Here is a 20,184-nt window from a genome sequence, read left to right on the forward strand (position 1 = left end):
GGAGGTGATCAGTGGATTCTTTCAATTTCTATCTTGTCCTCTGGACCTAAGACATAAGGGGGAGTTATTTGTATTCCTTTATAATTTCTTCAAATATGATGTCTGGGCTCTTTTTTTTTATCATGGCTTTCAGGTAGTCCAACAATTCTTCTGTGGCCTCTCCTTGATTTGTTTTCCAGTTGAGCTGTTTTTCTGATAACATATTTCACATTTTCTTTCGGTCTTTTTTAATTCTTTTGACTTTGTTTTATTGTTTATTGCTCTCATATGCTCATTAGCTTTCACTTGCTCAACTCTTATTATTATGGACTTTTTTTCTTCAGTGAGCTTTTGTATCACTTTTCCATTTGGCCTACTCTACTTTTTAAAGGGTTTTCTTCCCGTGAATATTTGCAGTTCTTTTGTCATTTGGCTGATTCTGTGTTTTAAAGTGTTATCTTATTTCTTGTGCCCTTCCCTTTTTTTTTTAACTAAGCTGCTCATTGTCTTTTCATAATTCTTTGCACTATTCCTTTCCCCAATTTTTTCCTCTACCACACATCGTTCTTAAACTGTTTCAGGAATCCTTGTTGGGCTTGGGTCCAATTTACCTTTCTCTTTGAAGCTTTGCTTATTAGTTGTTTGCAAGTCATTGTCTTCTTCTGAATCTGTATCTTCCTTTTCCCTGCCACCTTAATACCTTTTTATGGTCAAGTTCTTTTTTTGTTGTTTGTCCATTTTTCTAGTCTATTTCTTGACTTTGAACTTTATGTTAAAGCTGATCTTTGTTCACCTGGGGATGTGGTCACTTGGGGCACTGTCTCCAAGCTTCAGAATTTTTCCTGCTCCTGTTTTCAGAGCTAGTTGGAAACTAATGCTTCCAAGGTGGTCTGATCCTAGGAGAAGGGTGGTCACTACTCTCCTGGTTGGTGCTCTAGTCTTTACCCAAGGGCCCTTGCTCCATGATGGCTACAAGTACTAATATTCCTCTCTACTCTACAACTGCAACCAGAGGTCTTACTCCCTTGTGACCAAATATGGGTGCTTCTCTCCACCCAAGAACTGACCCAGAATCACATATGGGTAAGAGGTGTCAAACAGTTACAGGTCCTGGTCCTAGTGTCAGGGTCCCTACATTTTCTTTCTGATCAATATGTCTGGGCTGAGAAGTTTTCAAAGTTGTTGTTATCACTATTGCAGCCACCTCCAAGGCCCTTGCTGGTGTTGCCACCACGATGGCTTCTGCTGACCTCCTAAGTTGTCTTGGGCTGGAAAAATATCTTACCCTGACCTTTTGTTGGCTCTGCCACTCCAAAATTCAATTTAACATATTTTCAAAAGTTGTTTGGAAGGGAAAGTTGGGAGAGTTCAACTGGGTTGCTGCCTCTATTCTGCCATCTTCCCTCCCTTGCCCTCCTCCCTTTTATTCCTTATCTGTACAGAAATCTAATTGCACAGCTTAATTACGTGAGATAATTTTTTCTAACTCTTCTTTCCTTTTCCCCCTACTGTACTCTTCTTTCCCTCTCTTTCCATTCTTCTCTTAAGATCATCAAGATATCATGGAACCAATCCTAGGCCTTCTATCTAATTAGATTCTTTCTATGACTCCTGATATAAAGATAGGGTTTATAGGGATGCATGTATCACCTCTCCATATTTGGATGTAAGGAGTTTATCCTTTACCATCTTAGTTCTTTATCACTGTTCATTCATTTTTACCTTCTTATGTTTCTCTTAATTCCTGTGTTTGAGCTTTGAAGTTACTACACAGCACCTGACCTTTTCATCAGGAATATTTGGAAGTCCTCTATTTCATTAAAGATTCATTTTCCCCCCTCTCCAGAATGATACTGAGTTTTTCTTGGCTCATAAGCTGTATCTTTTGCCTTATGGAAAATTTTATTACAATGCTATACTCTCAGGATAATGATGGCTATTAAATTCTGAGTGGCTCTTCAGAATTTGAATTCTTTCTGCATACTTGCAGTATTTTTTTTTCTTTGACCTGGGAATTCAGGATTTGGGCTATGATATTACTGAGTTTTCATTTTGGGAGTTTCCTTCAGGATGTGACGAGTGGATTCTTTTTATTTCCATTTTGCCCTCTAAGAAATCTAGGCAGTTCTCTTCTATGATTTCTTAAAACATAATGTCTAGAGTCTTTTTATGGTCATGGCTTTTGGGTATTCCAAAGATTCTAAAAATAATTTTTTTTCTGATGTTTTGTTTTTTGTTATGACACCTTGTACTTTATTTTTTTTTGCTTTATCCAAACCAAAAAGTCTTATAATATTTATAAATCTTCTTACAACTGTAAACAGACATAAAGAATATTCCTTCTTTCTTTACATGGATGTGAAATCTACTTTGCAATACACAGACCTCCAGAAAAAATTAGGGTGTATATGAAATTTACCTTACCTTACTGTTTATGGTTTAAGAGTACAATTTAAAAACCAGCAACCAGGTCTTTTTGTCTTATGCTTAAAATGAAATGAACATGATAATTTAAATAGAAAATGAATAGTGTCATCTTATGTAGTGGCAAACAGTCAATAGTCCCTTCAAAAAGGAGACTATTTCATTTCCTCCCAACTTGGATTCACCATAAACTCAATCCACAAACGAGATTGGAACCTCTCCAATGGTAAAATTCAGTTGCAAAGCTCGAACAATCATCTCCATCTGGAAGACGTATCCTTTAGAAATACATTTTTCCATTAATTTCTCTAGAAACTCCTTTTGGTATAGCCTGAAACTTCCAGTTAAGTCTGATACTCCTGGCCTCAGTAAAATTTGAGTTAATAAGTTGGCTCCTCTGCTGATAAATTTTCTCTTCAAATCCCAGCCACAGACACCTCCATTGCCTTTGTAGCGAGTTCCAGAAACAATATCAAAATTACCTTCTTTTTGCTTCCTAATGAACTCTGGAATAGATTTTGGATGGTGGGAGAGATTAGCATCCATAATAATAATGAAGTTTCCTGTACTATTTTGCATCCCATGAATATATGCTGTTCCCAGTCCTCACTTTTTAGCTCTGGGCCTCAGAAGAATTTTATCTGACCCACAGATCTTTTCTAATTATTGAGCATCTGGACTTCCATCATCTATGACTATAATTTCATAGTTGTTTCCACTTTCTTCGAAGCTCTTCACCATCAATCACATGATGAGAGCCAAGTTCTCTCATTTGTAGGTGGGGAAAAACACCAAGTACTTCTCCGCTGCTGCAGCCTCCACCGGAGCCTTCTTCCCTCCTCTTCGCTGGGACCCTGCACTGGTTGGGGGAGCAGTGCAGGAGGCCATGGCAGAACTGCCAGGCCATGGTGGAATTGCCCTACTTTATTTTTTTTTTCAGCCTTTGGAGTTTCATTATTTCATGCTGTCTTCTGGAGTCAGGAACTTTAGTTGAGTTTTGACCAAGCTGGGTTTTTCTTTGAAGTTTTGTTTGCGGCTCCTTTGGAGTAATTCTCTTCTTTTCAGTTTGTGTACTGAATGTCACTGTCCCATAGCTTTTTTTATGGTGAGATTCTTTTTTTGTTAGTTCATTCTTCCAGTCTGCTTCTTTACTTCAGGCTTTATGTTAGGGCTAGTCTCTGAGCACCAAGTTTCACTCCTCTAGTCTTCTCTGTCACACAGCAGGAACCTCTTCATCATGGAAGATCACTTCAGCTCTAGAATTCATAATTCATCGCTACTCTCTGTCCCTTACGTCCCCTCCATTTGAAGAATAAGAGACATCTTCCCAGAACTTCCATTTAAGGAGGAAACTCAAGTCAGTCATCTCTTCATTTCTTACTAAGTCACCTTCCTCTAGTCTTTTCCATCATGCTCTCAAACCACGTACCTTCTCCTCCCCTGCAACCTTTTCACCTTCTTTTTATGAGCTGTTGCCTTCTCTACCACCTTCCTACCTTAAGGAGCAGGGACATTTTCCCCCCCTTATATTTATACTCTTAGCACAGTGCCCGGCATACAGTAAGCAGTAAATGCTTCCTGACTATGTAATTCTGGAAGGAAAGTCTGGGCTGGTACTGTGTTTCTGCTTTCTTGAGGTACTGAGTTTTGTTATTCTCAGGGACATATCTCAGGGACAGCTCAGGCTGAAGGACTGCAAGCTATCAGTGCTCCCAAAGGGGTCTGATGTAGGGCAAAGTCTAATGACTCTTAGGTCTGAGAACTCTGCAAGTTCTTGACTAGGGTTTAGGTCTGAGCAACATAGACATACTAGTTGAGGTCAACATACTAGCTAACTACAGTCAGCTGGAAAGCTCTGTGGATTCAAAGTAACAAGAATGCTACCTTCTTTTTGGTTTAGGATTTTACCCTGGTTATTTCACTATAGGACTCACAATGGGCACGAAACTGGACTAAGACCCTGCTCTGCTCCTCACGTCTGAGCCACATGGCTGTTTCTTGCTTTTGGATACTTCCTATCCTGGAGGGAATTCTCAACCATACCCCATTTACTGCCATCCTTAGGGCACAGATCCCTTCCTCTCTGCTTTGAAGCTGTGACCTAGCTCTGGGTAGTGAGCAACAAAGTTGCCCCCTGGCACTTATTCCTACATCCCTAATAAAGTCACAGTGTGATGCTGACCTGGGTGGCAAAAAATGACTCACTGATTTTTTTTTGGATTTCTCCACCAAGGTATTGTCTAGTACATTTTTTAGATCTATTTACAGAACTTTTGGTGAGGAGGTCGCTGTACTTCTTCCTGCTACTCTGCCATATGGCTTCACACCCCAGTGGACACACAACTGTTAAGTAAAAGAAGCAGAACCTTTAATCTCCTGTTTCCTATCTAACACTTTCCCCCAAAAACCATAGTACACATGAGATAAGAGACAATATGTGACACCTTTCTTAATTAAGATTTCAAAATTCATACCCTGTTCAATATCAAGAAAAACTATCCAATTTTACATTAAAAAGAAATTTCCTGTTAAGTAGTATTAAAGATTTAATATTCAAAAGTTTTTCTTTTTTTCTTACATGTTACAAGTATGAAATAGGACAGATAATCCCTCTCCCGTAGCCATGACAAAAATCTGACAACCTCTCTCTTTCTGACATTCCTCCCCCTTTGAAATCTAGGTCTAAAATTAGTTTCCTATTAAACTTGCATTCTCTAATTAATTAGCTCAAGCCCTTACCCCAATTCGTTAAGTATTTATCAATGGATAATCTACAGAAATCTCTTTTTCCATTGTGATCATCCTTGTCCTTCAATAATTAAGTATTAAAATTACTAAAAATACAACTTGTTAACCAATGAAGCCTATAACAAATACAAAGACACATGATTTACAATATTTTGTTGAGGGGGAAGATTATAACCAGAATTACCTCAAACTTTCAATATAAAAATAGATGACTCCTTTTCATTTTTCTAGTCTCACATTGTCCAGTTTACTCCAGATACTGGTAAAAGTCACTTAAAATAACTATATATTTCTCCTCAATATAAGAATAAATTCAATCTCTTGAGAAGTAAGCTAATTGGTCCTCTTTTCTTTGGCCTCACTGATAATCACAAAAAAGATTTTTCCAAAAAACATTAGTCTTCCAAATGGAGAATAGCTGAAGACATTATGGCATATGAATGTAATGGAATAGTGTTGCTTCATAAGAAATTACAAAAGGGATGCTTCAAAGAAACCTGTGAAGACTTGTATAAATTGATGTAGAATGAAAAAAACAGAAACAGGAAACAATTTATAAAATAAACAACAACATGCTAAAGAAAAAGGAATTTGAAAGACTCAAGAATTCTGATCAATGCAATAAGCAACCATGACTCTAAAGGGCAGATGATGAAGCAAGCTGTCCACCTCCTGACAGAGATAGTAGACTCAAGGGGAAGAATCAATCAAAGATTTTCAGCTATGGCCAATGTGTGGATTTGTTTTGCTTGCCTATTAACATTTGTTATGAAGTTTTTATTTTGTTTTCTATTTTTCAATCATGGGGAACAGGAGTTAAGGTGGAGATTAAAAGGAGATAGCAATAGGTTTTCCAGGCCTCCTCCCTTCCCCTGCCCAGTCTCTATAGTATTTAAAAGAAAATACCCAGAAGAGAAAAAAATGAAAATCAGAAAGTAACAGACAAACTAAATGGCTGCTACATGTTGAATTTCTTATATAATTATTTTAAAAGCAAGCTATATATAAAGAGAAATTTCCAATTTCATGTAATTATCGTTTTCTGTCCTACTTTAAGTGAAAATGCTAACTTTTTGACGTTTAAGTGTAACATAAATTTTTTTTTAAAAAATACACACTATTTGTGAGCTCCTCAATTTTTATAAGATTTTTTTGCAACACACCACTTACAACAGTTTTGATTTGGAAGAAGTTTCCCATCACCTTCTTCCCTCTTTGTCTTCTCCACAAAGCCCTCAGAACTCCTCAGAGATCAAAGATAAAACTTATCACCTTCTTGCTGACTCCTTAGGAAGAAGCACTTCTTGGTAAAACACTTTTCAACTGTCACTTCAAAAATGCCAACATGAGCTGTTTTTCTAAACAGCCTGTAATCTTAAAGAGACATGAACAGTCTCTGAAAGAGAGACTATGAAACATGGGTTACATTTATACAGACAGTTCTCCCTTTAAATGGATTGTTCAGGCAAACCATGACTTAAAGAGATGTTTACATAATGCATATTCACTAGATACACAGGAGCCAAGCACAGAGAAGCAAGAGCAGGAGGAACACCAGGAGTGGGGAGGGCTGGCAGACCTTTGGGGGCCTGGCACAGACCCAGACAGAAGAGAGTGGGTGACAAGCTGGGGCTGGATATGGATGTAGTACTTGAGAGTGGAGGGACAGAAGGATGGAGGGGCTGGGCATGTGGGCAGGTGGGTGGGATGGAGCAAAGCTTTCTTCTCTTCCTGCTGGAGGTCTCCAGACAAGTCCTTGATCAGGCCACAGTGGTGGTGGTCTCCATCTGTTCCTCTGCTTTCAATTGAAGGATTTTTTTCAACTTTTTTTTTGGTAGGGGGTTGGGAAGTCACAGAGTGCCAAGCCAAGGGGCAAGAGTAGAGAGAAAGAGCACAGTGATGAGAGTATAGTAAAATTTATAAGTAAGGTTTTTTGGAATGCAGTTTCTTTCACAATTCTTTTACATAAAATCAAATTTGTGTAATGTGAATTTACATAAAGCTTAAAGTGAGAATTGTTTGCAAGTCCACATCACCAAATGCATACTGGATGTTTCAAACTGGACGTTCTGGGGACATCTCAAATTCAACATCTTCAAGAAGCAATTCATTATCTTTCCCTAAAATCTCCTCTTCTTCCAAATGTCCCAACCTGTATAAAGGGCATTAACAATCTTCCAGCCTTCCAGGTTCATAACCTCATCATTATCCTGTACTCTTCATTTCCCCTCACTTCGCCTGCTTCCCCCACCTGGGAAAATCAATTGCCAATTCTTGCCATTCCTCATATTCAACTACTTCTCTCTTTAGGTTCTCATCATCACTGACCTAGATTATTTCAATGGGGTCCTAACTGGTTTCACAACCTCAAATTTCTCCCCACTCCAATCCTACCTCCACTCAGCTGCTAAAATGATTTTCTTGAAAAGCATACAGAACCATGTGACTCTCCTACTCAATAAACTCCACTGGATTCCTATTATCCCTAGGATAAAATATAAATTCCTATTAGGCTTTTATTTTTCAGGGGGGATGGGAGGATTAGGAATGGGACTTCCCTATCTTTCCCAGGACAGAAGTACCACTGTATTCCACTGCTGATCTACACAGTTTTGATCTGCTCAATTCTGAACATAGTTTGGTTCACCCTTATTAAGCAGCTCTGCACTTCTCCTAAACTTTCCCCTTGAGTGTATGGGATGTAGTCAAGACACCTGATCACCTTAGCTCCACTGCATCTCAGTATTCTTGAGCTCAAACAATCCACCATCCTCACCCTCCTTAGTGCTTCTTAGGTACAGGTGGTAGAAGGGATTACAGGTGTGCACCACCAAGCCCAGGTCTCTGCGTGACCCTTAAAGCCCTTCATAACCTTTCACAACAAGACTCTTACTTTTTTTTTCTTCCAACCCTATTCACCAAAGTGAGTTTCTCTCTGTTTCTCAACTGAAATTCAATCTTCCTTCTTTGTGCTTCTGAACAGGCCATTCCCCAGGCCTGGAACTTCCTTTTCACCTCCACCTTAAAAGTATCCCTCACTTCCTTCATGGCAGTTTAAGCACCATCTTCTACATAAAGTCTTTTCTGATTTCCCCCAGTTGCTAGTACTCTCCCTTCCTTCCTTGTACTTATTCTATACTTATTAATAAGGATTTTTCATTCTTTTTATTTGTCTTGCAAGCACTTAGCACAGTGCCTGTCAAAAACAGGCAAAAACAATAAATACTCGTTATTTGACTGGTTGTAAATGGGAATAATACACTTAACTTCATGGAACTACTGTGTGTAGATAAAGTGAGATACTGAATGTAAGGTCTAGATATATCAAACTATTGTTTTTACAGGTATAACATGTTTTGAGTTCCTTCAAAATATTTTTCATAAAAATTAGAGAATCAGTAATGCTTATGAGGAAACGTAAGAAATCATATTACCTCTAACCAAGCCAACATAGAGCACATGATGAAGTCCCAGTCACCATCCACCAAAAGAGATGAAGAATACTTCAGTAATACGGAAAGTAAGTGGATTATTTCTATATTTAAGCCAAGTAGTTGAGGAGTTGCTTCTTTCAAATTGCTGTACCAAAAACACAAAGGATTAAAAATATTAAGTGGCAAAAAACTAAAGATAATTCATTTCAACTTTGTCATTAGCCTTTTGATTTAAAGTTTTACAATATTGTTAGTTTAACAAGCTATGTTAAGAAATACACTTTATATACAGGAAAAGAAGAAAATTATAGTATAGCGCATGACTTACCAACTGAAAAGAAAAATATCTTCATGGTCACTCTTCCATGACATGATAATTTTTAGTATTTCATAGAGCTTCTCTCTACCATCAATGCTTCCCTCTTTCAGACAAGAATTCAAAATGGAAAGATATCCAAAACTCCCTAAAGCAAAAATCAATGCGAAAATGATAGCTATTATGTAATAGGACATTTATTCTTTTAAAGGATCAATTTCTTCTCAAATGAATAATTATTACAACAAATCTATAGGGCACTTACAACTTCTTCAGATTTAGGGATAGGAATAGAAACTAGACCTCCTACTACTAACTCAGGTCAGCACCTTCTCTACAAGTTGGTCTTGCGTCAGAGGTGGAAACTGAACCCAGTTGGCTCTCTATTCTCTATACCATAGATACTCAAAGTGGGTGATACTGCCCCAGGGAGATCCTGGAATGACTGGAGGGTAGGGATGGCAGTAGTAGCCTCGAGTTCCAAATTCCAAAAGGTTAAAGAAAGAAGATTTCCCAGGGGAAGGGGAAGGGGGATGGCAACTGAATAATTTTTTTTTAAAGGGAGCAGTAGATCAAGTAAATTTGGGAACCTCTGCAGTCCATATCATGCTGAGTCTCAATTTTAACATAAAGAAAAAAAAATAATGAGAAACTGATTTAGCCAAGCTATATATATGTCTTTGGAATTTAGTTTCTCTCATCTGTTAAAGTAAGGGGGAAATGTAAATTTTTTAAAAAATATGTTAATTTAAAAAACATTTCCTCTATTTTCCTTCATCTTCCAAATGTCACTTTCCTTTTTATCACCATCTACATGGCAAGCAAAAACAAAATACTTCATGGTGATTTCTATGCAGAGAAAAAGAAATTCAATTCTTATTACCTAACCTAAATAGCTAATCAATAGGATGGAGAAACACTGAATGGAATGGAATTATGGTGTAAAAAGAAACAGTATGTTTACCTTTTCCTTCACATGCTAATTAACAGTTAACAAAGGAAGAGATGGGGTTAAGATCTGAGGACCCATTGTGATACAGTGAGAAGTATCTTAAACTAGCGATCAGGAGACCTATACATTCAGAGCTAAAAAACAAAGTTTAATGCTCTGAGGAAGAAGCATCTACATATCCAAACAGGAATGATTAAGTTGAAGGTACTGCTAAGTGATCATCATGTAAGAGATGGGAAGAAAATGGTGGCAGGTGACTGATAATGCTGATGGGAAATGAGGAAGTTATTAATTAACCTGATTATAGGAACAGAGATCTCTTGTCTTTCCAGAGTATGTACTCACAATATACCAGAGAAGCTCTCTAACTACTTTCATATGGGAATAAATGATCACTAAGTCTTACAAAGAAGAATAATATAGTATTACAGGATCTCAATTATCTAGACATACGCTAGAGTTCTTCTGCCAAAAAGAGAGCAGCTAATAATTTCTTGATCTGAATTACTGATAACTTCGTCCTTCAGAAGGAAGAGAAACCAATGGGGAGAATTTTCCTTTTGTTTGACAAATGAGGAAGGAGGTGGGGAATAGATGAAAATTTTGAGGGAAAAGTTTTCAACTCCCTTCTAGAACTCATAACAGAGAAGAAAGTCAGATTGATATATACCCTAGATTTTCAAAGAGCAAATTTCAAAAGGTTCAGGGGAAGAATATGTAGAAATCTATAGGCTAAAATTCTACTGACAAAAATCAGCCCAAAAGGGATGGGATACACTTGAATGAAATTCAGAAAACAGAGGAAAATCTTGCAATGAGGAGGAAGAGGAGATGTCTGAAACAAAAAACTCACAAATCAAGCTAGAGTTTTAAAAACTACATATACAATGTGGGAATAAGAGAAAACAACAGAAGGTAAACATAAAAGTGTGGAATGATATTGTATAAACATCAGGCAACTGGGAAACATTCAGAGAAGCATGAAAAACTTTAGATAAACTGGTAAGTAGAATCAAAAAGAAAAAACACAAGGACTACAACAATGTAAATTAAAAGCATGCTAAAAAGGAAGTTGGAGTGTGAGTAAACATTATGATGGTCCAGGGAAAGAAGTAATGAAAAGATCCATCCTTCCTTACGGCAGAGAAATGTGGGAAGGAGAAAGGCTCTACTGGGCAAAATACTGACTACGTCTGTCAGGTGGAGTCATTGCGTCAGATGTATTTGTTTCATTTCTTTATGCATTTCTTTGGTATGATAGAAGCTGATTTTTCTATTTCTCCTTTTAATAGATTAATATAAATAATGCCTCATATTTCTTTACTATATATTATATACACACACGTATATGTGTGTGTGTGTGTGTGTGTGTATATTAGTAGAGTGCTAAAATTCAAAATTAAGGCTGGCAAGAAAAGCCAAGGACAAGAAGATGGTTATAAGTTCTTTTGTTTTGTTTGGGTGGGGGAGGGAGAACTATACTGCTTAATATTGGGGGGAAAGAAGCAGTTCAAAGAAGGTAGGATCACTGTCTGGGTTTGAACAACAAGGTAAGTAACAAGACAAGGTAGAACTACTCATTTTTAAATTTACTTCTCTGCCAAGGAGAATGACCTTTGAATGATAAAAAGAAGAAAAATGAGTAATTAAGGAGATAATGAAGAGAGAACCTCTTTGCCCTTAATGAATTCAAGTGTCCTGTCCCAGATGAACGACATCCTTATTATAAAAAGAATGGCTGATATTATTGCTGAGTCAATGTCAATGATACCTGACACATAGTAGAGAAAGGAAAGGGCAACTTGGGATTGACTGGAGAGGCCAAATGTACTGGTTTTCAAAGAACAGTATGTATGAAGCTGTAGAACAGTTTAGATGGAATAAATTCAACAAAAGTATCAAACCATTTATAGGAAAGGAAACAATGATACGTAACTTCATCAATAATGTCATGCCTTACTAAACTTATTTCCTTTTCTACTAAGTTACTAAACTATTAAATTAGAACAATGTCAGTTTCCCTAGATATTAGCAATGTATTTGCTTTGCCATTTTTGTGAAAAAGATGTAAAAATAGAGTAAATTAAATGGACTAGGAAATAGTTAAAGTCAGACTCTCACTAGAAGTGAGCAGAACAAAAAGAACAATTTACACAACAATCACACATAAAGAAAAACAACTTTGAGAGACTTGAGAACTCTGATCAACACAACGACAAACTGACTCGAGGGCTGATGATGAAGCACATTACTCACTCTTGACAAAGGTGACAGAAACAGGGTGAAGAATGAGGCATACATTTTTTTAAACTCTTTTTGCTTAACTATGCTTACTCGTTAGAAGGACCTGTTTTTTTTTTTCTAATGGTAAAGATTGGGAATGGGAATGAGGATAGGAAAAAAGGGAGATCACTGGGCATTTTCTTCTTTAAAAGAAGAAAAGATAACAGAAGGAAGGTGAAAAAGAAGCAACCTGGGCATGAAAGTTACAAGTTAAACTCAAATATTTAAAAGAGCAAAATGAACTTAACAGCAATCTGCAGTTTTATGTGCAATCTTATTTTCTGCTTTACTATATAAATGGAAAAACCCTTTTTATTTGGTATGTACTAAGTTAAACAGAATAAGTCAGAGTAAGTTAGGTAGTTTAAATAAGAATTAGAATACAAAACTGACAGGACATCTCTAGTAGAATGAATGCTCCAGGAATCTATGCTTGTGAAGATGCAAAAAGGTTTTGCCAGACTAAAACATTCTGCAGAATAGAATATAACAAAATGTAATAGAGACAAATGCAAAATGTTTCAAGGTGAGTTCAAAAACCCATCTTCAAGAGTATAATATGGGAGATTTATGGTCAGATAGCAGATTGTCTAAAAAAGATCTGGGGGGTTTGGTGGGCTGTAAGTTCAATGAGTTAAGAGTGTGAATATGGCTACCAAAAAAAGCTACTGTGAAATTGGGCTGCATTAAGAGAAGCAAAATTTCCAGGAATAAAGAGGTGAAAGGCCTACTATACTCTGCCCTCAGAACACACCAGGAATACCATTTGGTTCTAGGAATCCCAGTTAAAGAAGGCTATTTCTCAACTGGAGGACACACAAAAGAAAACAAGAGCAGTAAAGGAACTAAAGTTGATACCTTATGAAGATTAGTTTACAGTATTAGGGAAAATGTTTAGTGTAGAGAAAGAAGATTTGATGAAGACATGGTAGCTATTTCACAGAAATAAGCAAAAAACACATAGCAAACTTAGTATTGATCTTAAAACAAAATATCCATAAGTGGAATGGTCTGCTGCAGCAGGTGGTGGGCTCCCATTCATTAGAAGTCTTCATATAAAGGTTGAATAACCAGCTGCTGCATGGGCTGCAGTGAGAATTCTTTTTTTGGCTATGTGTAGAACCAGAGAGAGTCACTGAGACCCCTGCCAACAGGGAAATTCTGTGATTTTGTCATCTGGGTTCTCAAAGTCACCGCACTCCTTGGTTTTCTTACCTATAATATCAGAGGATTTACAAGATAAAACATAGGGAACCTCTAAATATTACAATATGTTGGCAAGGTATTCTATGCTTATAAATAAAGGACAGGACTAAAGGGTTCACTATGGCTATAAACCTTTATGATGGTATGTAGCAGAGGTACTACTATACAACAGGAATAGTGACAAATGATCACCTTCCAGCAATATACACTGCCCTGTTATTAACATGTCATGTATTGTACTTGTTCATTAATTTTTCATTCTAAAAATAAATATCACCTCCAGTCATAACTACTCAATGGAGTGCAGATAAACATGAAAGTTATTTTTTTTTTAAAGTTCACTTACCATCAATATTACAAAGATCTTTCTTTGTGCATGTCAAAAGTCTAGCTGTACACTGGTTAACAAGTTCTTCCTTATCTTCTAAAGGCAAAAATGGAGACAGACTCTGAACAGTATGCAAACTACCTTCTGTTAGTGGAAAAAACCTGTCCACGGAGGGGAAAAGATGTTATAGAAAGATTTTAGAAATGACACCTCTACTACACACTTGTATAGTTAATTCAGAAAAATCCCCAATTTTCATCCCTCTTTTGTTCAGGCTATTCAACTCATATTACATAATGCATCAAGAGAAATGCAGGACAAATCTGGCCAAATACAATGGTCAGTGTGAATACCACACTGTCAAAACCAAAGGATATATCCCTTTTTTCTGCTAACAATTAACTGTTTTTCTTATTTTATGTTTTGTTTTGTAGTTTTGAGATCAAGTCTCCCTATCTTACCTACACTCAGAAGTAGGGTAACCCACTCATGGTTCCTCTTACACACTGTCATGCTTTGTACTATAATTATTTGTAAATCTGTCTGATTCCTACCCCCAAAACAGTTTCAATTTCTTGGGGTCAGGGACCTTGACCTTTAAATGATTTTATAGCTACATTTTGAATTCATACAGTAGAAAACCAATTTCCCCTACAGAGGATATTCCTTGAAAAACAATTAATAGTGATCAGCATGAAGGTTTGAGCAGCTCTGTTTCCAACCCAGATCAGTTCACTCCTCTTAGTCTGATGTCCCTCCATTTCTGGGGTCTAATGCCCTGATGTGTTAGTGTTAATAATTAGTTGTATTAGTGTGGCTACACTATGAACATAATCCATTGCATCTCAGAACTCACAAGCTCAAGCTATCCACTGGCCTCAATCTTCCTGGTAGCAGAGATCACATCACAGGACTCCTGCACCACATGTGGCATGAATTGACTGTATTCATGAGAGATCAAGGGGGAAGGAGCAAACATTTCCAAGTAGGGAGCAGGGCAAAGGGAGGAAGAATTCTCAAGGAGAAAGTCTTTGATTTGGGCTTTGAAAAAAAAAGTTAAGATTTCAAACTATGGAAATATAGGAAACATATTAAGAATTTTAGGCATTTAGAACAACTTGGGAAAGTATGGAGTTGTAAAAGCCTCAGATACGTTTGGAGAACAAAGAGTAATTTGGTTTGGCTGAAAAGAAAGGTATGGAGTAGGCTAATCAAAGATAAGACAGGTGTGGAGTATCCTGGAGATGAAAATAAGGAGTTTTTAATTCATCCAAAGGGCAACAGGGAATCACTGAAGGTTTCTGAGCAAGAATGACACAATTAAAGCTCTACTTTAGGAACTCTGATTTGATAATATTCTACAGGATGACTGGAGATTTGATAATGTTCTACAGGATTAGTGGGACAGTAAGAACAGAGATCATTTAAGTTATTGTAATTCATAGTGCAAGAGGCAATAAAGGCCACCTATAGGCCAAATCCAGCCCTCCATCTGTTTTGTACAGCTCCTGACCTAAAAATGTTTTTTTACCATTTAAATACAATTTTACTGTACTTTCAAAATAAAGTTCTGTTGTATTTTAAAATATAAAAAACATTCTTAGCTCATATGGGGCAGGTCTCTAAACTATGCCAGTAGCAATAAGAACATAAAGTAAGTGATAACCTTGAGAACTATTGCAGAATTATAATCAATATAACTTGGCAAATGATGAACTATTCACATGGATTTTTCTAGTAGCCACTTCAGAGTATGGGTCTGGAGCTTGGGAAAAAGTCAGAGTCATTCACTAAATAAACTAAATAACTGAAGTCATGGGATAATATCATTACCAAAGAGAATTAACAAAAAGTAAATAATAAATTTATTTAATAAATAAAGCAAAAACCCTAGAAAATATATGCATTAAGGAGGCAGAAGGAGAAAAATTACTCTGGAGAAATAAGGAAAGAAATAGCTAAGTTCATTGTTGTGGAAGCCAAAAGAGAGACAATCAAGGAAGAAAATGTGTGGTTACTGCAACAGCACAGAGATGTAGGGGATTAAAACTGCAAAAAGACCACAGAAGTTAGCAATTAAGTGACTGACACCCTTGACAAAAAAATACCAAATATGTGGTGCCGTGAAGTCATATTGTAAAGGATGAAGGAACACTGACATTAGGAGAAAGGGTAGGAAGTAATGTAAAAATGGCTCTATTTTAACAGGTTTAGTAGTTAGTGCATGGGTCAAGATAGAAGGTTAAAATGAAGCTTTAGAGCATGGCAGTTAAAGAAAAGCTTTTTTTTAAGTATTGGGGACACATTTATAGACAAAAGAGAATTTGCTAGCACAGAGGGAGAAGTCACAGATATGACAGGGAATGATAGAGCAAGATCAAGAAGAAAGGATAAAAAAAATTCAGACAGAATTCACCATAACAAGGACTATCTCCTCTGAAATAAGGAAGGAAAAAAAAGAGGGAACATAAAAATTCTGAGCTGGGGTAACTCAAATCAGTAGTTAGAATTAGTTATGAGGCCATATGATTGTTGGCAATAATGTAGTAATGGAAGTAAAGGTCATGGAAACCGCACAATGAAAGTGAGGAAATCAGAACTGTGAGGTTTATGAAGCAAAGAGGTGAGTGAAGAAAGGAGAGGAATACTTCGACCTTGGTACTTTAGTAGCCAGGGAAGTCTTTAGATGGCTCTAATTAGGATAAGGAAGCATATGAGATGGTGTGGAGTTCAAAAACAAATGGATCTGAGTGACAATGCAAAAGCATTTTCTAGAAGTATAGTTATCACTTTTCTCAACTTGAAGTGAAGGACAAAGTGGTCTTTAATGGAAAGGGTTTCAAGAAAAGAGGTATGTCATCAGGTGAAATCTAGGTTTACTCAAAACAACAATACACAAAGAGTAACCAAGAAAAAGGTCAATTATGTCTGTTATTTACTGAAAAACACTGAAAGTATATTATACTGTACTGAAACCAGCAAAGTGATTTCTTTAAATAGTTGTGGTAGTAATAACAACACCAACAGAGGGCTTCAACTTGTACAGAAAAAATAGCTTAAGTTAGTGCATGATTAGGGCAAAAAAGTGCTCTCCAAATAGCTTGGGTGGGAGAGAATACTGCCATTAAGGCAATCAGAGAAAGGAGGTGGTAGTGATCTTCCCACTGTCTACACAGCTTCTTTGATACAATTTGCTCTTCAATATTTTAACTTCTATTAAAATGTCATTACATCTCTTGGTATATGACTAGAATTACTAGAAATATCTTCAATTAAGAGTTCAATTAATTATTAAAAGCCACTTGCATACTATCACACAAGGTAATTCTAAACATTTGCTGTCTAACTTTCTTAAATAGCTCAGAGAGACTGGTTTATTTAAATACAGTGTTCTTCTTTTAAGAGCAAAGGATAATGAAGATCTGCTTCTACTACTTTAACAAGAAAAAAAGTTAATTTGTCTTAATTCTGAAAAAGTAATAACTTCATGACAAAAACTGAGAAGAGACTTTTGAAATGCATTGTTTAGACAAGCACAAAGTGACACCAAAATAAAAGTCACTTTCTCAAATAGAATTCAGTTGGAAGCACTTAGGAAAAAAAGAGCATTCCTTACTAAAATGATGAATTTTTAAAAATACAACTAGCCTTTCCTAAAACTATATAAGTTCATTAGTTCATTTCAGTAAAAGATAGCATGAATGACTGCCTAAAGAGAAATTATAAAGTATAACAATTATAAATTAAAATACCCTTCTGTTGTCTTATAAAGTTGTTTAACTTCATCAGGTAAAATGTTCTTAGAATGTATCAGTTTAGAAATAGTTAGAGCCCAAAGCGTACCAGTGTTCCTGGACCTAAAAGAAAACAATAGAAAAAAATTTTAAGAAAAGCTATTTTATAAATTTATAAATGGTTTTAAAATTAGTTGTAAGGGCCACCTTTGTAAAAAATATTACGTCTCTTTTCAAATTGCAAATAAAACAACTTTGATTTCTCACATCCTTTAATTTGGCAAACAAAGAAAAAGACTCTGTTGAACAGATTGTGAGAAGGTACAGACACAAATTCATTGAAAGCAGAGCTACGAACTGATCCAGCCATTCCATAAAACTCAACTGGAACTATGCTACAAAAGATACTAATCCTTAAATTTAAACTCTTTCATCAAATGATCCTGGTGCTGACCATTAGAGGTCAAACCAAAATATTCACAGCGATAATATTTTTAAAAGCAAAAAGTTGGAAACAAGTGAGTGTTCAACAGTTACAGAGAATGGTTTAATTATATACAGTATATGAAAGTAGTGAAAATACACGAAGATTGGTATGAATTAATGCAGAACCAGTAAACAATATACACAATGAGGACGATAATGTAAATGAAGACAATACTAAAAGGCTGTTTTCCTGGGGAGGGGAGTTGTTTGTTTTATGTGAAGGTACTGTAGTTGGGTTTGTTTATAGCGAAATACCAAATATGTCAATTAATTAGTTTTTTTTAAATTTTCCACAGAGGGTATCTAATTACCCTATGTCTGTATAGCTGTCTGTTTGTTTATCTATTGCCACAGCCAAAAGTATTATTTCTTTAAGCTTCTGGTATCCTCACTAATTAATGACTTCTACTGTTTATATCAGCTAACACTCTAAATCCAAAAAGGATCTAGAACCTTCAAGTCCTATGAGAAGTAGCAGAATAGAGGCTAAGGTGGGGCCTAGGGATGCATTTACTAGATGTGACCATCTATCTATTGGGGAATGACTAAATAAACTGGGATGCAGGAAAACACTGGAATATTATTGTTCCACCAGAAATAAAGATAAATATAGATTCTGAGAGAAATCGGAAGTATTTTAAAGGCAAATGAAATCACAGCTAAAATAAATATACAAACACACACATACACACTTACCTCATTTCCAAGATTTTACACAAAATGCTTCATATCTACTTCATTGATTTTCTAAATAACACTGAATTAGGTAATGCAAATATTATTATCCTTATTTTAAAAATGAGATAACTGAGACTTGGGAATACTAAGTGACTTTCCCATAGCACAGAGTAGCACTGAGTAATGAAGACTCACATTATCTTCAACACAAGGTACTATCAATCTCAAGATAAAGAAATTTAAATTAATTCTCTTGGTGAAAAGGCAACACATGAAGTCAGCTCCACATCTCCGGACAGCTTACATCATAAAGAAGTCAGGAACTAAAATGGCTTCTTACCTGATAAATATCAATTGTAGCAGTCCAGGTATCTTGCTAAGCACACACAAATTACTGTAAGTAACACCCATTCCTTGAAGCATCTCACAAAATTCAATTAGTATGCTATTTGGATTTTCTAATTCTTCACACCACTGCAATGAGTACAGCAATTCTGCAACTAATGAAAAACACAAGATCAGACTAAAAAAATGCACTGTGCATAAATACTTCAGCCATTTCCATCTGCCCAATCTCACTTCGCAACACTGAGCATTCTGTCTACTCTTCCCATATAAGGACCACAAAAATGGACTGGTTGGAGCAATGCATTGAAGGATGAAGTCTTATTTTTGCATCTGGAAAAGTCTACTTAATAGGCAAAGAGTAAGTGCTAGGCTCTTCCCCTTGCCATTACTTTTTCACTTTGAATAATTAGCTAACAGTACTACTTATCGTTTCAGCTTCTTATTCTTTCCATAATGCATGTTTTACTCCTCTGTCAGGAGCCTCAAAGTTGTGTGGAAAAAAATAATTTCTTAAATTAAACTAATTTTTTTTGATACACTTGAAGTTCAAAATTGTCTCCCTCCCTCTTAACCCATCCCACAACCCAACTAGAGAAGGCCATCATTCAACACAGATAGATATGTAAAAGCATCTGACGCATACTCCTATTTATCAGTTGTTTTCCTGGAGATGGATAGCATCTTCCTTCATAGGTCCTTTGTAGTTGATCTGAATATTTGTAATACTCAAAACAGCTTAATTGTTCACAGTTACTCCTCAAACACCTTTGTTCTCTTGGCTCTGCTCACTTCACTCTTCATTATTTCATGTAAGTCTTTTCATGTTTTGCTAAAATCAAACTCCTTATCATTTCTACAACACAGCAATATTCCATCACAATCACAGACTACAACTTGTTCAACCATTCCCCAATTGATGGAAATCGCCTCAATGTCAGTTCTACTACAATGAAAGCGGCTATAAATATTTTAGAACATATAGGTTCTTCTTCTTTTCCCCTGATCACCTTGGAAAATGGACTTACTAGTGGTATTGCTGGGTCAAAGGACATATATATATATACACACACACACATACATATATAGTTTTGTAACTCTTTGGGCATAATTCCAAATTGCTCTCCCAAATGGTCTCACAGTTTTACCAACAGAATATTAGTGTCACAATTTTTCCACATCCCTTCTAACATTTGTCATTTTTCCTTTCTGTCATTTTAGCCATTCTGATAGGTGAGGAGATATCTCAAAGTTGTTTTAATTTACATTTC

At 36.2% G+C, this 20,184-nt stretch overlaps 1 protein-coding gene and 1 pseudogene across 3 annotated transcripts in view; both read right to left on the reverse strand.

The window, feature by feature from the left end:
- LTN1 (listerin E3 ubiquitin protein ligase 1) overlaps nt 1-20,184 on the reverse strand; it is a 98,290-nt gene that overhangs the window by 22,138 nt on the left and 55,968 nt on the right. For all 3 annotated transcript variants that reach the window (XM_072614928.1, XM_072614929.1, XM_072614930.1), the window contains 5 exons: nt 18,909-19,068; nt 17,423-17,527; nt 13,689-13,831; nt 8,914-9,049; nt 8,586-8,730 (listed from right to left, as the gene is read on the reverse strand). In XM_072614928.1, coding sequence (XP_072471029.1) covers nt 8,586-8,730; nt 8,914-9,049; nt 13,689-13,831; nt 17,423-17,527; nt 18,909-19,068 — 689 coding nt within the window. The remainder of the gene's footprint in view (nt 1-8,585; nt 8,731-8,913; nt 9,050-13,688; nt 13,832-17,422; nt 17,528-18,908; nt 19,069-20,184) is intronic.
- LOC140507054 (dolichol-phosphate mannosyltransferase subunit 1 pseudogene) lies at nt 2,418-4,920 on the reverse strand (annotated as a pseudogene).

The sequence above is a fragment of the Notamacropus eugenii genome, chromosome 5 (assembly GCF_028372415.1).
Source record: "Notamacropus eugenii isolate mMacEug1 chromosome 5, mMacEug1.pri_v2, whole genome shotgun sequence".
NCBI lineage: Eukaryota > Metazoa > Chordata > Mammalia > Diprotodontia > Macropodidae > Notamacropus > Notamacropus eugenii.